The sequence below is a fragment of the Trichosporon asahii genome, assembly GCF_000293215.1.
Source record: "Trichosporon asahii var. asahii CBS 2479 unplaced genomic scaffold scaffold00020, whole genome shotgun sequence".
In the NCBI taxonomy this organism is placed as follows: Eukaryota; Fungi; Basidiomycota; class Tremellomycetes; order Trichosporonales; family Trichosporonaceae; genus Trichosporon; species Trichosporon asahii.
Window position 1 is genome coordinate 67,677 of NW_014040904.1, and position 15,482 is coordinate 83,158.

General features: G+C 60.9%; 6 protein-coding genes across 6 annotated transcripts; 3 read left to right on the plus strand and 3 right to left on the minus strand.

Annotated features, from left to right (window-relative positions):
• Positions 1 to 531: 531 nt before the first annotated feature.
• Positions 532 to 1,739, plus strand: A1Q1_00351 (uncharacterized protein; the record flags this gene model as incomplete). The annotated part of the gene is made up of 3 exons (XM_014326000.1): positions 532 to 586; positions 684 to 914; positions 1,084 to 1,739. The coding sequence occupies 3 exons, from the start codon at positions 532 to 534 to the stop codon at positions 1,737 to 1,739; spliced, it is 942 nt and encodes a 313-aa protein (XP_014181475.1).
• A 396-nt stretch (positions 1,740 to 2,135) lies between these two features.
• On the minus strand, positions 2,136 to 3,343 carry A1Q1_00352 (pyridoxine metabolism-related protein; the record flags this gene model as incomplete). The annotated part of the gene is made up of 5 exons (XM_014326001.1): positions 2,136 to 2,155; positions 2,249 to 2,575; positions 2,710 to 2,956; positions 3,132 to 3,192; positions 3,237 to 3,343. 5 exons carry the CDS (start codon positions 3,341 to 3,343, stop codon positions 2,136 to 2,138), a joined length of 762 nt encoding a protein of 253 aa, XP_014181476.1.
• A 3,339-nt stretch (positions 3,344 to 6,682) lies between these two features.
• On the plus strand, positions 6,683 to 8,377 carry A1Q1_00353 (endo-1,3(4)-beta-glucanase; the record flags this gene model as incomplete). The annotated part of the gene is made up of 1 exon (XM_014326002.1): positions 6,683 to 8,377. One exon carries the CDS (start codon positions 6,683 to 6,685, stop codon positions 8,375 to 8,377), a length of 1,695 nt encoding a protein of 564 aa, XP_014181477.1.
• Positions 8,378 to 8,954: 577 nt separating this feature from the next.
• A1Q1_00354 (threonine ammonia-lyase) lies at positions 8,955 to 9,590 on the minus strand (the record flags this gene model as incomplete). The annotated part of the gene is made up of 1 exon (XM_014326003.1): positions 8,955 to 9,590. One exon carries the CDS (start codon positions 9,588 to 9,590, stop codon positions 8,955 to 8,957), a length of 636 nt encoding a protein of 211 aa, XP_014181478.1.
• Positions 9,591 to 9,661: 71 nt separating this feature from the next.
• Positions 9,662 to 10,859, minus strand: A1Q1_00355 (threonine ammonia-lyase; the record flags this gene model as incomplete). Its single annotated transcript, XM_014326004.1, has 2 exons — positions 9,662 to 10,536; positions 10,586 to 10,859. 2 exons carry the CDS (start codon positions 10,857 to 10,859, stop codon positions 9,662 to 9,664), a joined length of 1,149 nt encoding a protein of 382 aa, XP_014181479.1.
• A 798-nt stretch (positions 10,860 to 11,657) lies between these two features.
• Positions 11,658 to 15,180, plus strand: A1Q1_00356 (uncharacterized protein; the record flags this gene model as incomplete). The annotated part of the gene is made up of 2 exons (XM_014326005.1): positions 11,658 to 11,802; positions 11,867 to 15,180. 2 exons carry the CDS (start codon positions 11,658 to 11,660, stop codon positions 15,178 to 15,180), a joined length of 3,459 nt encoding a protein of 1,152 aa, XP_014181480.1.
• Between the last annotated feature and the right edge of the window lie 302 nt (positions 15,181 to 15,482).

The following is a 15,482-nucleotide window of genomic DNA, read 5'->3' on the forward strand; positions in this document are numbered from 1 at the left end:
CAGGTAGGGAGCACTGTTGCACTGTTGTTGGGCTGTCTTCCAAGGTCTTTGGAATGTTCGGGGCAGTTCGCTGCGGTCTAGGATGCACCAGGCCTGAAGACTGTTAAAGTCTCTACATCTGGCGGCACATGAAGTGACACCACTTGCGAGAGTGGCTGAACCTGTGTGTGCAGAGCTTCAGAGCTCAAGCATGCAGCCAGCACACACACAGTCCAGTCACTCGCTGGTGCATCAAAGGTGTCGGACGACGTCCCCTCCGTCTATCCAGCACTGCTCCCGCTGTGTGTGTGTGTGGACTAGTCGTTCGACGACCCAACAGGCTGATGCCCGCTGATTCTCTTCCTCACTTTCTCTCTCCTCTCATCAACGCATTCTATCTCTTCTCTCTCCATCGTTCTTTCACTCTTCCTTCCTTTTTTCTCCGACCTTTTAACTCTCTCCTCATCGTCAACTGTCGCTTGGCAACTCTCCACTCTGTAACTCTCGGAAACTGCCAAAGACGATCGGGACCACGCGCTCTCCACCGCCACGATGATCGTCGAAGTGCTCTACTTCGTCTGGATCCTGCTCATGTTTACGCTGCACTGTGAGTATCCTCCTCCTTCCACCCCTTCTCTGCGCTCCCCTCTTCTTCCTTCTTCACACTCCACCCCCTCATTCTGTCCACTCTCGCTAACACCCAGTGTCCACACCCGTGGGCAAGGTCCGCTTCGTGACGATCAACTCGCCCTCGCCCTTTGTCAACCTCCACCTGGGAGCGTGGGGCTGGTGCAACCAGGTCCTTGGGGTCTGCCACGGCCCCGAGGTCGGATACAACTTCACGACGTCGCTGGCGAAGCAGCTCCGCTTTAAAGAGCTGCCGGGCGACTTTTCGGCCGATACACGCGTTCACGGCATGTTGCCTGCCGTGCTTGGTGAGTGGGCTTCTTCTTCCCTTCCTTCGTTCCTGCCATCGACCGCTGGGCCGCTGGGTGGCAGAACAAAGCCCCGTTCATCAACCGTGCCCGGTCGTTCACTCGACTCGGACGCTTGGAGGGAGGCGTTAGGGCCGACTGCGTGGCCATCTACATTCGCTGACTCCAGCCTGGGGACTCGTCACGCTCGTCCTCTCCCTCCTCGCGATCAAGTACGCGACAGACGCGCTGCAAGTCTTTGCAATCTACGGGACTGGTCTCCTCGCGGTGCTCTGCACGATCTACGCGGCAATCGTGTGGAAGTGGGCGCGCGACCTGAACTCGACTCTCAAGGCACACACGAGGGCGAGCGCGCACTATTCGCACGGATACTGGCTCCTCATCCCCATCTTTGTGATTCCGTACCTCCTCACGATTGCGGAATGGTTCAGGGCCAGGGAGTGGGAGGAGATGCCCTTCCTGCAGATTGGGGATGTTTACGTGCCCTCCACTGCGGCGCCGTCGATTGCCAGTCGCCGCACTGCGCGCACTGGTGGAGGCGGGAGGAGGAGGAGCAGGAGTAGGAGTGTAAGGGGCGCGACCATCGAGCCCGGCAACGCCCTCGGGCTCTGGCCCGGTGCCGTGCCCAATGCTCCTGCGCCGGAGAGGCATCGCCCGACCTACACCTTCTTTCCGGAGCCGGAGGGCGAGTACAACACGTACCGCGTCGGACGGACGCCGCCCCCGAGCGGGTTCTGGGGCAGGGCGTACGAGGGGAGCAGCACTACGACGTACCCCAGCTCGGGGAGTACGGTCTATCCCCCGCCTCATTGGGGGCAGTACTAGTGTCCTCACTTCATCTAGGTCACATATCAAATGCTGTGACACTCGTCAAGGTTCGCGACTTTGGCGAGTTTTCGGTACTCTTCAAGCAAGATTCTTGCGTTTCGGCGCATATTCAAGGTCGGGGTACAGGTCTTCTGTGCCCTCATGTGACACGGCTGTATGTGCAGCTTGTTGCGCAATCAATCTCCTCCTCACTTCCTCCCTTTGACGGCTTACAATGTCGTTGTTGTTGTTGTGTACCTCTCAGTCCGTAGTCGTCGCTATCCAGCGGCAAGTATATATAGTGCTTGAAGTTTACATGTAATCACTTTATGCAGCGCAGTTTCGCCTCATCAAGGAGGAAGCACTGTGCTGTCAGTCTGGCCGCCTGTTGCGGCCAGGCCACAAGCTGCTGTGTCAGCCTCCAGTGGAGTCACCTGCGTCCGAATCAGTGTGTCAGTCGCGAATCAGTAGCCCTCTCCCCCAAGCACCTCTCTATACAACAGTTCTAGCATCTAAGCTCTACTTACGACCCAGGACACACCTCTCGACCCAGAACTCGTGAATCCTCGCATCCCCCGACAATTCGGGGTGGAATGATGTGACCAGCTTCCGGCCCTGGCGGAGCATGACGGCGCCCAGCGTCTCCTCGTCGGCCGGGCCGAGAGGAGAGTCAGCGGGCGGCGGGGCCGGGATGCATTCCGGAGGCAGGCTGGCGAGGATCTCCGTCTCGGCGCGAGCTGAGGGGGAGAGGGAGTGCAGACAGGGCGCACGGATGAAGATCGTGTTGAAGGGCTCGTCGGGAAGGGAGAAGAGAGAGGGGATAGCGAGGGGGTACTCGAATGACTCGAGCTGGCCTGGGTTTGTCAGCTACGCGTTACGTCTCTGAAGCTGGTTTCGGCGGCTGCGACGGATCTTGCGCTGATGGGCCGGGGATAACTATCCCCGACTGTCCACCACCACCACAGTGTCCAGAGTCGAGCGTACTCACCACCATACAAGTTTCGCCAGACCTTCATCCCCCGAATGCCACCCCAGGCCTTCCCGTCGCCTTGCCTCTTGCCGCCACCAACTCCATCCGGCTCAGCCATGAGGATCATGCCGGCGCAAGTCCCGTAGACTGGCCGGTTGGGGTCGGCAACGAAAGCCTGGAGGGCGGGGAGGAGGCCCTCCGTTCTGGCTGCGACGCGCGTGATGGCGGTCGATTCGCCGCCGGGGAGGATCAGGGCGTAGCATTGCTGTGCGTCAGCTGAAATCCCTATCTCCGACAGCTTAGGGGGGAGGTATCAAGCGCCGAGCAGAGGAGCACGGGTGGAGCAAGAGGATGAGGAAGACAGGCGGGGAAGAAGGCAGATAGGGTTGAAGAAAGGAAGGAAGGCATCTGCGCGATCTTGGCGGCTCATGATGACTCACGTCAAGCTCATCCTTTGTGCGCACCGCAATGGCGCGGATCGTGTGTCCCTTTGACCGGAGACTGACGTTAGCTACCAACTTCGTGGACAGCTACGAGTGACTCACCGGTTGAGATAGGCAATGTGCTCGTGGAAGGCGCCCTGGAGGGCGAGCACGCCAATGGTGAGCTGCTCGGGGACGTGTTCCCTCTCTTCCTGGAGTTCGATCGTCATTGTTGCCGCCTATCGTTTTCCTGTCCCTTCCGTTCTTCTAGTCCAGCTGGGGTATTGCGAGTGTGAGTGGAATCAAAGGGATAGTGAGTAGAGAGAGAAGACAGTTGCAAGGAAGGTGAGGGGGGTGAGTCGACTTTTCTGGTGCGCTAATCTAATCTCCGCAAACGTAGGTCCGGTTGGATAAACCTCCACTTGGTTGACTCGGACCATAGATCGGAGAAGCAAACTCAGATCCATGGCGTGCGCGGACGCAAACCGCGCTTCAACATTTATGCGAGGAATGTGAGGCTTCCTCTTCTCGGAATTGTAATACGTGTAGGTAGGCTAGGTAAGCACGTGGTGGTATCAACAACGTGGCATGCCGTCATCGATCAAGCTTGAACGACCCAAACAACGCTCTATTATTCCCCGACTCGCTGGTGGCCGGTGGCTGGTCGCTACACCGCCCTCAACAGTGGAGACAGTGGATGACGCTGACTCTCTCAGGGAGCCTAGTCGAGCTTCCATGCACGTAAATTGCACCCTACGCCTTGTCACTTTCCTGCCAAGAAGCGATAACACAGACAAGACGCGCCTGCTTTTTCCCCAAGGTGTGTCCAGTCAACAAAGGGAGAGTTGTCTCCGATTAACCCCCCTTGAGGGCTGAGCTTATTTCTCACTTCGTCTTGCCAACCACGTCGAGAGGGAGATTTCGGGGAGTATGATACTTCGGATGCACCACAACCGTTTGGAGCCTTCCGTACCTCCGTACCTAGTCGACATAAACACGGGGGACCTTGCCCAGGACCTTTGTGCTTGGGCCTGACAAATACGGCATTACGCGCGCGTACGTGCGCGTCCTGCGTCTTAGCGGATGCAAGTGGAGCAGATCCCGTCCGCATGTCCGCAGGAGGCGATGCCGCTTCCAGCTCAACCGCAGCGTATTCTGCGTGACATTGTTCTGCGGTTTCTAGCACGCTTTGCTCTTCATTAACGCGGATAAGCGCCGTGACTTATCACGAGATCCGTGACTGTGACCACAGCGGGATCTGCGCACCGTGACTACCAAGACAGGGGCAAGGGGGGTCATGTCGGGCAACAGCACTTGCCTCGGAGTCAGAGACGCAATGTACGGCAAGTGGGCAGGCATATATGCAACCGACGATCCTGCTGTCTTATTCTCGTCTGCCGAGTTCGAGGAGTGCTGAGCTGCGCCGAGCACTGCTTGCATGCCATCGATTCCAGCTCAGGGCGTTGCGCGTGCTAGAATATGCGCGATTTATTCCACGGCCGACTGTAGCACTATGGACTGGACGAGTCGCAGTGCGCCTACTCATCCTGTACCGGTGACTGCCTACAGGCGGCTGTGCGCGGCGGTCTCGGCGCACCGTCTAAGGCTTGGATGCACTTGGGTGGGCTCAGCACTCCATAGCACGCTCTTGGCTCTTGGAACCGGAACGTGCTCAGACAACACGTAATGACGGCGTACGTCCTCTGTCTTAAACCGCCGGTACCGCACGCCCAAGCACTCAGGCTCCCAAGCCAAATTGCCATAGTCGGCCAGCCTGCGTGCTCTGTAGTCTCTTGGCTCGAGGGATCTCGCCGTAGAACGTAAGGAGCGTAAGCAGACGGTCGGAAGCAAGTCTCTGCTGCATGATCGCATGATTGCCTGGCCACTCGCATGGCATAGACCGCATAGGTGATCGCAGGCTCGCAGGCGAACATGTTGCGCCGGGGCAGCAGCCAGCTCCTACATTGAATGGCACTGGTCAGCCATTACGACGCACGATTCTGGTTGGCTTGCATAAAGAGCGTGCACCCTGAGACTCTCATCAACTCGGGACCTGGAAGCACATCGGTTGGGACAAGTCGGAATCGAAACCTCGCAGGCTGCGTGCCTGCGTCCGCCGCAGCGGGCTCCCCGGCGTATGCAGCGCAGCAAGGCCTGAGTGTACTGCCCGCGCCCAAGTTCCCCCCCTCGAGCCTCTGCCCGCAACGACAGGAGGCGTGACCTGCCCCGAGCCGAGCCAAGCTTGGTACTCACGGCCGTAGTAGTGACGGGGGTGGCGTCTGCAGACACAAACAAACAAGCGACATCCAGATGGCGACATGTGCAGTGAGAACCGGACATTAATCAGGCTCTGCACACTGCTTAACTCAATTAACTCTTAAATGGAGAGGTACGCACGTCTCCTCCTCGCTGTGCGCGCTGTGCAGCAGTGTATCGTGGAGCAGCATGGAAGCAGCGTGTTTGACTGGTTCGAGCTTAGTTCCGAGTTTAGCGGTCTTGGGTGGGTGGGTGCAGGTGCAGACGGTACGCGCTTGATTTTTTTTTTCTCGGACCCTGGGCTCTGCCGCCCTCGTCCACCCTGGGCGCATTTGGGAGTGCAGTTCCCGTGCCGTCCTTCTGTTCCCCGTCTGGTCTCCTTCTCTCTGCCAGCGTGTACCAGTGGCCAAGCTGATCAGGGGCATGGGCAGAGTGTCCCCTGAAATGACCTCCTTAGTGTACTCTTGGCCACAAGCCACTGCAATCTGCACCATTCATCCCAGCCAGAGGGCAGGGGGGGCAGGCAGACGCTTGCCACTGTATTCCACTGCTCACTCGCCCCCCTCCCCCCTCCCCACCGCTGCAGCGCTGCACCGCACCGCACATATCATAACATGACTAGGCGCATTTCTCTTCTTCTTTCTCCACCACCCATCCAACACCCCCCAACCACATCCCTCTTGTGAGTGACTAACGGCGGCTTGTCAACGTCGACAATGGCGATCTGCAACGATCTGCACGACGCCCGGCCCCCTGCTGATCAGAACGTGGACATGACGCTGACGCACACACTCTCTTTGTTCTCTTGCATTATCGTCCGTGCCCCTGTCTGTGCCCTCCCTCTGCGCTTCCCCCTCTGTGCATCCGCCCACGCCTCCCATCGCATCCACCATCACACGCAAACGCTTGTGACGCTTTCACTCTTGCACGACTGCGCCTCATCCATCCTACTGCGCTCACCGCCATCCGTGCGATCATCCTCCCTCTTGGCATTCACTCCATCCCATCCCTCCTAACCTGTCGACGTATCCCACCATGCTCGATTCAACTTGTGATCCGGTCTACGGCCTTCATCCACCCCCGCCGACAACATCCCCCATCCACTCCATCTCGACTTCTCCCGACCTTATTCTCGACCTCACTCTTTGTCCTGACGATCGCTACCCATTTCGTTGTCTTGTTTTTCACCCTACAGACCGAAGACGCTGGCTCGTCTTCGCCAACTTGGACACTCGCAGGTCGAATAGCGCTAGTCGCACGTCCACCCCCTTAGTTAACCTTGTTTCGCTACCCTCAAGCTCATTCTTCTCAACATGTACACCACCCTCCTGGCAGTTTTGCCATTGCTCTTGACGCCGGTCGTCGAGTCTGCGTCGGTCCCCCTCAACAACCGCGCAGACATCAAGGTCGCCGGGCGCGCCATCCCCGAGGCCAACCGTCGCCTGGTGCGACGAGTCGTTCGCCGTGGCGGTGACTCTTCCAACTGTGGCAACTCTACTGGAGTTGACAACGGAGGCAAGGAGCACCAGCACAAGCCGTCGAAGACCAAGACGAGGCCTCACTGGAAGCCTAAGCCCACTGGCGGCCACAACCACGGCGGCGACGACGACGATGACGACGATGATGACGACGACGATGAGGACTGGAATGACGGAGACGACGGCGATGATGACGACGATGACAAGCCCACCAAGACTACCAAGACGGATGACTGGAACAAGCCGACTGACTCGTCGTCCAGCTCTTCTTCTTCCTCTACTACCGTCTGGTGGACTTCGCAGACGACTCCCTGGTGGACCACTTCATCTGAGACCGCCACGGCGTCGTCTTCCTCGTCCTGCGGTGAGTGGGACTGGGACTGCCATCACCGCTCGTCTGCTACCCCGACTGCGTCGGCGACCTCGTCCTGTGCCGCTTGGGATTGGGACTGTCTCCACGCTTCCTCCGCTACCCCGACTGCGTCGGCAACCTCGTCCTGCGCTGAGTGGGACTGGGACTGCCTGCACGCCTCGTCCTCGACCTCAGCGTCTGCTACGACTACTTCTTCCGGCAACCCACCCGAGTCCACTTCGCAGTGGCAGCTCGTCACCAAGATTGCCGGCAACGAGTTCTTCGACCCGAAGCACTGGTGGTTCTGGAGCTTTGACGACCCGACCCATGGCGATGTTCACTACGTTGACGCCGGCACTGCTTGGAACGACGGTCTCGTTTCCATCAATGAGCGCGGCAACGCTGTCATGAAGGTCGACACGACTCCTTACCGCGAGAAGGGCAAGCGCAAGTCTGTGCGTATCCACGGTACGCGTGTCTTCACCGGTGGCATGGTTCTCATGGACGCTGTTCACATGCCGACTGGATGCGGTACTTGGCCCGCCTGGTGGCAGAACGGCCCGAACTGGCCTCACGGCGGTGAGATTGACATTCTGGAGGGAGTCAACGACAACACCCAGAACCAGGTCTCGCTGCACACTGGTCCCGGCTGCACGATGCCCGGCAACTTTGAGAGCGGCCAGAAGGGTGTTCTTCACCGTGGCAACGGCGACTTTGACGCATTCAACTGTGGATCTGCCGCCACGTTCAACCAGGGATGCGGCGTCCTCGACCAGTCGAGCGACGCTTCGTACGGCGAGTCGTTCAACAATGCGAACGGTGGTGTTTACGCCCTTGTCTGGGCCGACTATGCCATCCAGGTCTACTTCTTCAAGCGTTCAGACATTCCCCAGGACATCAAGGACGGTTCGCCCAACCCTGACAACTGGGGCACGCCTGTCGCCAACTTCCCGACGACGTCGTGCTCACCGTACGAGGCGTTCTACGATAACTTCAACATTTTCGACACGACGCTGTGCGGAGACTGGGCTGGCTCGGAGGGCGCGTGGTCGTCTTGCCGCGCCAAGACTGGCTACGCGACGTGCTCCGAGTATGTCGCCAATGAGGGTGCCTCGTTCAAGGACGCGTACTGGGAGGTTGTCTCGGTTACGTACTACAACTCTACCAACATCTACTAAGTTCGGACTCTGTCTGACCGGCCTGTAGCTGGCCTACTCTCCCCGACGACAGGTGTACGATTAGTAGGCGAACCCCCATCAATAGAGAAATACCGGACAATCCATACCCTCGCGCGCGCGAACAAACATGTTGAACCAACTCCTCCTCCTCATCCCAAACCTCACCTGCCTGGTGCGGGTGTACCATAGTTTATTCTATACATCACTGACGATAATGAGCTAGTCAGGTAGCAGTTATGCATTGATTGCGTAATGACTGAAGTCTAGAAGCATGATGAGTGTGCCTGTAGTGGGAAGATGGAGATGGGATGGCTGACGAGAGGAGGCTATTTCTGGCCGTGGTCAATTGCGACTCGCCATTGTCCTCAATCACTGATATCGCGTCGAGGAATGCAGATCGCAGTGCAGTCGTGCTCGTGCTTGGCCTAAACTTGTCATATCAAGAAAATGTCTATGTACTTTTTGGTCGTGTTGTCCTATCTATGCGCGTAAGCGCGATGCTACTACTCCTCCTCTCGGGCACAGTCCCGCGTCGACAGTGTTCTCACTGTGCTCGCTCCGCTCGCGCCGCCTCACCTTAGGCACACAAGAACATCTTGTACGCGCCATTATTCGTCTCCTCGACGACAGGGTACCCGAGTTCCTCGAGGAACGCGTCGAGCTGGCTGTGGTCCGCGTCGCCATTCGGCGGCGGCTGCAGCCCAACGAGCACCTTGCCGACATCAGCGCCGTGGTTCCTGTAATGGAACAGGGAGATGTTCCAGCCGGGCGTGAGCGAGCCGAGGAAGCGCGAGAGCGCGCCGGGGCGTTCGGGAAACTCGAACCGGAATATCCTCTCGTTGTCGACACGGCTGCGGCCGCCGACGAGATGGCGAATGTGGGACTTGGCAAACTCGTTCTCGCTCAGGTCCAGACTGTCTATGCCCAGGTCTTTCAGCTGTGACACGATCTCGCTGATTTCGCGCTGCCGGTCGCTGGGAGAAATGCCGCCTTCGGGACCGGATTTCGAGACGAGGTAGAAGGAACAGATGATCCAGCCGTGCTCGGGCTCGCTGTAGCGGTAGCTGAACTCGGTGACTGCGCGGGGGACGAGGATGTTGTGCAGCTTGACAAACGACCCAGGGCGCTCGGGCACCTTGAAGGCCATGAGGACCTCGCGGCCCTCGCCGATCTCGGCGCGCTCGGCGACAAACCGCAGACGCGAAAAGTTCATATTCCCCCCCGACACGACGGCGACGAAGCGCTTCCCGCTGCCCTGCAGGTTGTTCCGGATGACGTGGGCCTTCAGGCCCGCGAGCGCGAGCGCGCCAGAGGGTTCGGGGATCGAGCGCGTTTCTGCTTGTCAGCGGATACAGGGGAATGTGGCTCACCCTCAAACACGTCCTTGATGGCGGCACAGATCTCGTCGTTGTCGACGATGACGACGCCATCCAGCAGCTCCCGGCACACGCGGAAGGGTTCCTCGCCGACGAGGCGGACGGCCGTGCCGTCCGCAAAGGGGCCGACTTCGGGGAGGACGACGCGGTGTCCGGCCTTGAGGGACTTGTCCATCGCGTCGCCGTCGACCGTCTCAACGCCGTACACTGCGGTCCGGGGCGCGACGCGCTTCATATACGCCGCAATGCCGGCACAGAGGCCGCCGCCGCCGATCGAGCCAAAGACGCCGTCCAGCGCATCGGGGTCCGCGACCTGGCGGCAGATCTCCATCGCAATCGTGCCCTGGCCCGCGACGACGTAGGGATCGTCGTAGGGCGGGATGAACGTCAGCCCCTTCTCCTTCTCGAGACGCAGGCACTCGGCCTTGGCCGCGTCAAAGTCCTGCCCGTGCAGGACGACGTTGCCGCCCAGGCGCCGCACGTTGTTGACCTTGATCGAGGGGGTTGACAAGGGCATAACAACAGTGGCGGGGATACCGAGCGCCTTGCCGCTGAGCGCAACGCCCTGCGCGTGGTTCCCCGCCGAGCACGTCACGACACCCCGCGCCTTGTCCTCGGCGGACAGAGAGGCCATCATGTTGTACGCGCCCCGGATCTTGAACGAGAAGACCGGGTGCAGGTCCTCCCTCTTCAGCCAGATTTCGCAGCCAAGGCGCTTGGACAGGTTCACCGCGTGCGTGAGCGGCGTCTCCTGCAGGTTCAGAGGGGCAGTGTACACCTTAGCTTTGTGGGTCAGTAAGCTTTATCAAGATTAACACTCTCTCCCACTTACACATGAGGATCATGCGGAGGTAGTCCGGGACGTCCTGCCCGCCCTTGCCCTTCTCGAGGTACTGCCGCGGCAGCTTCTGGTACAGGTGCGCGGGGACGTCTTCGTCCTGCGCCTCGTCGTGGCCCGTAGACGCCTGCGGGGCAGTGGACGCGTACTCGATCGTCGTCGCCGTGACGGGGGAGCGGGAGAGCGAGTTCGAGTTCGGGCTCCGCGCAGAGGACAGCGTGGCCGAGCCGCTGCGCTCGCGCGGCGGGATGGCGACGGGGGTGGACATGGCGTTTGGCTCCTGATGTCCTCTGGTCTGTGGGTTGTTGGACTGGAGGATTGAGTGTGATGAGAGGTGAAGGAAAAGTCGGAGTCACAAGATAATCGGTAAAGTAAAGTTCAGGACGTCAGGAGACCGCTCGACCGGCTAAGAGCGGAGGACAGTTGCGGACGACTTTTCGACTCGGCCAGCTAAAGGACTCAGGCACGCGCAACACCCACCACCGGGGGATCGGCGTATTCAAGTCAACATGCATGAGGGGCATGCACAGGCCTTACACTTGGAACTGGACTCCGCGTTTGCTTACCGACGAGATGGCCAGACGGTCAACAGAGATCTTCGCTCTCCGTGCGAGAGCATGGCGGTAACGCAGCAACAACTGCAGTGGCAAGGCTGACCGCTGACCCGTTTTGGCCGATCACATCTGCCTTTGGCCGACTACCTCACCTGAAGAGCACTGCAGAGTGGTCGTCCAAAGCTGCTGCAACGTCGCGCACATCGCTTGTCTCATCACTATCAAGAGGCCACGCCCCATCGAGGGCCACTCTCATCTTCTTCTGCATTCCGCATCACGCTGACTCGGTGCGCTCTCTCTCACCATACACGCGCGGCAAGTCACGTCGAGATCTACTGCGTCAGCTTACGTAACGCTGCGATGTTGTCGCATCCACCCATTCCGCCTGGCCACCAACGTTGCACTCTAACCGGCGGCGTCAACGTGCTTTCAACCACCGACATTCAACTCCATCCCCACTCTCAACACCTCACACTCGCCGACACCGCACTGCACCTTCACCTTCACTGGCCATGGGCCCCGCTCTCAACGCCCTCACCCCAAAGGGCGCGCACTACCATGCCAGCCTCGGCGCAGCCCTCGTCCGCGGCGCCTGGGCAGACGCCAACCCGGGCACAACACCGAACGGCTCCCCTCTGTCCTGGAACGAGCTCATCCGTAAATGGGGAAAGCACACTGGCGGGAGTGAGTTGCCGCGTCGATTTCCATAACTGACGTCCAGATACCGAACTTGTGCATGCTGTCCGGAACGTGTCGCTGTCGTACCTCTCGAGCTCGTTTGTGATCCCGTATGCGCCGGAAGAGCGCCTTCAATTGCAGTCGCAGGAGACGGCGGTTGTTCCCAGCGGTGGCGTGTCTGGCGGCGGCGTGTCAGGAGCGGGCTCGTCTTCCTCTTACGTCCATGTGCAATCTAAGCCATCCGCACACCTTTCCGACGGCGATCTCGACGGGCCCGACGGCGCGGGACCAGACGCCTGGGCGACGCACGGCGTGTGGGGCTGGGTCGTCGATCAGCAGCATGCTCCCGATGTCCGGCAAGCACTCAAGGTGCTCGAGGCGCAGCGCAGCACCGCGCCGGGCAAGGACCAGCCGTCCGTCGCGCTGACGACGGCGTACGCGCTCGTGGCGCTGGGTGATTTTGACGGGGCGCTCAACATCCTCGATTCCTTTGCATGGGACAGCAAGCCGGACTTTGGAGTTGTCGACGGCGACGCGGCCGTCACGGAGAGGATTCGTGCGCGCGTTCTGCAGGGCATGTGCTACGAGATGGGCTCGCGGCCGGACACAAACCGCGCCATGCAGCTGTACCTCGACGCTGTCGCCATGACGGAGAGCCTGAGTGTGTCGCCGCTCGTGATGCCGACATACCTCGTTGCGAGCGGGAACGCCCCGAAACCGGCGATCCCGAACTTTGAGTCGCAGCGCGAGATCCTCCGCTGGGTCTCGCTCGCCCTCACGCGCTCCGCTGCCATGTGCGCGCACACGGGCAACAATGCGCTCACCCTGCGCATTCTTCGAACGTACCACGCGCTGTCGATCAACTGGGCGCCCAACTTCCGCGCACGCCAGCGACAGCGCATGCTCGACCTTTACGTGACGGCACTCGAGACGAGTTATCCCAGCTCTGGCGAGCAGGCGCCCGAGCCTTACATGCTGGCCGGGAGCACGCCGCCGCGGACAGCGCGCGTCATGTGGCGCGGCGAGGTGTCCGAGGCGCTGCGGTGCGGCCAGCGGCTGCTGAGCGAGACGACGTCCTTCCCCCGTGCGGGAGAGTACAACTCTGCCGTGGTCAGCTTTGCGAACCGCGCAGCGCAGTTCCCGGCACTCTCGCAGGCGCTTGCGCGCGACGCAGTCAACGTTCTCTGGTGGGCGACGTCGCTCACGTACCAATCGCAGAGCGTGCTGCGCAACCTTGGCCGTTTGCTGGAAGTCACCGGCGAGTTGAAGGAGGCGCGGCGCGTGTTCGAGCTCTACGTCCAGCTCGTGCTCAAGGCGCGCGAGACCGAGGATCCCGACAACCCCCTCACTTTGCAGCGGCACCCGACCGAGACGGACGAGGAAGTCACGAAGGAGGTAAAGGCGCTCGAGTCCGAGTCCTCCCACGACGAGTTCCAGGACGCCAAGGAGGACCTGAACGGCGTGGTCCGGAGCGAGGAGGGCGACGTCGACACGGACGACGAGATTGTGCAGGGCCTGAATACCGGCGCGCTCATGCTTTTGCGGCACTTCAACGATGCGGCTAATGCGTGGCGGTACGCGACGCTTGCGAGCGACGTGACGAAGCGCGGCAACGTCACGCCTCTGGTCACTTCAAAGGCGGAGGAGGTCAAGGGGATTATCCGGCTGTGCATGTCGAACAGCAGCGAGGCGGTCGGCACGGCGTCGCTGACGCTGAATGAGCGTGGAAAGCGGAAGCAGCTCCAAGTTCAGGCGATCAACCACCTCAAGGCGGCGACCATGCTGGACCCGAACAGCGTGTCGGCGTACTACCACCTGGCGTACGCGTACACGCAATCTAGACAGATCGACGATGCCCTGCAAGCCGTGCGACACGCACTCGAGCTGGACAGCAACGCCGTGCGGTGCTGGCACCTCCTTGCGCTGCTCATGACAGCAACGGGTGACTGGCAGGCGGCGCGCAAGGCGGCCGAGACGGGCGCGTCGCTCTGGGAGACGGACGACGAGACGGCCCTCGCCGACGAGGGCGACACGGCCTACGACGGGCAGCCCACCAAGGCGCAGCACGCCCTGCTCATGCCGAACGGCGACCTGACGCCGACGCCGGCGATTCCCGACGCGCGGCCAGGCAAGGACGAGCGCCTCAGTGCCATTCTGCAGTTACGCATGACGCTGAACACGATTGTGGAGAAGCTCGACGGCCCCGACGCGGCGCTGGTCAGGCAGCAGGAGCTGTTCAAGTTCTTCTCGTCGCGGACTGAGCCGCTGCGTCCCGCGTCTCAGGCATCGCCCGGTGTGGGTCTTGGGCCGGCGCTGAGCATTTCAGGCGGTACGATCAGTTCCCGCACCGGTGACCGGCCGACCTCGATGGACCTCGGGGGCAGCTACGTCCTGACGCCGCCTAATGACGTGCAGATCTCCCCGCCCTCGCCGCAACTCCAGCCCTCGACCCCCGGCACTCCTAACAGCAGTGCGGCAGAGAGCGTGGGCGTGTCAGACGAGGACAGGCGCGCGCACAAGCGCTCCCTCCTCCCGAAACACCTCCACGTGCCCTCCGTGGCTAGGGGCCACGGCAAACTCGGCAAGGGCACGCCGCACTCGTCCCCAGACAGCGCACTGGGGGAGCGGAACGCGTCGGCCTCGTCGCTGTCCATCGCGCCGACAGCGATCCACTCGCACTATCACTACAGGCAGGCGCGGGCCGCGCCGCCACCCCCGCCCCCGCTGCAGCGGAGCGGGCGCACGCCGGCCGAAGAGCGCATGCTGGCCGATTTGTGGCTGCAGAGTGCGGCGACGTTCAGAAGGAGTGGAAAGCTGGAACAGTGCCTCGTCGCGGTCGAGGAGGCCGAGGCGGGCGACCCGGCCAACCCTGCGATCTGGGTGCAATTGGGCGCGCTGCAGGAGGCGGAGCGGCGCCAGAACAATGCCCTCTCCGCGAGCGCAGCGAGCCCCCCCACCGCCCTCTCGCTCGCCCCGTCCTCGCCCACCTCGCCATCCTCCCCGACCTCAATCCCCCTGCAGAGCAACGGCAACGCGAATCCCGCCGCGACAGGCGTGAAGGACGGCCCCCTATCCTCCTATACCAAGGCGCTCCTCCTGCGGCCCGACTATCCCGCCGCGCTGGTGTGTATTGCGCGCCTACACGCCAACGCGGGAGACTACGACAATGCAAACAGTCTCCTGAACCAGCTCGTCCAGGACCAGGGGTGGGACTGTGCCGAGGCGTGGTATCTGCTCGGCTCGGTTGCTGAGCGGCAGGGACGCAGGGAGAAGGCGCGGGAGTATCTGAAGCGCGCGCTCGAGTTGCAGCAGAGCCGGAGTTGTCGGCCGCTCAATGAGGCGTTGGGGGTTTGGTAGCGCGAGCTGAGGGAGCGCAGCGAGCGCAAGCGAGCTCAGCGAGTTCTGCGAGTTCTGCTGTGTTCAGCGAGTTCTGCTGTGTTCTGGAACGGCAGGCGGGGTGAGGCGGGAGAGAGTCTGTAGAGTGTGTACTGCGTTATGACATTTCATGAGTGCTCCATCCTCCCGTGCCACTCCGGTCGGAGATGATTGCAGCCTGTTCACGCGGTTAGCCCTACCACAGTAGATGGCTGGTGATCTATTCTCTCCTATCCTCTGCAAATCAATCACACTACTTGCCACTAAGAAAGTCGAAGGCAAGA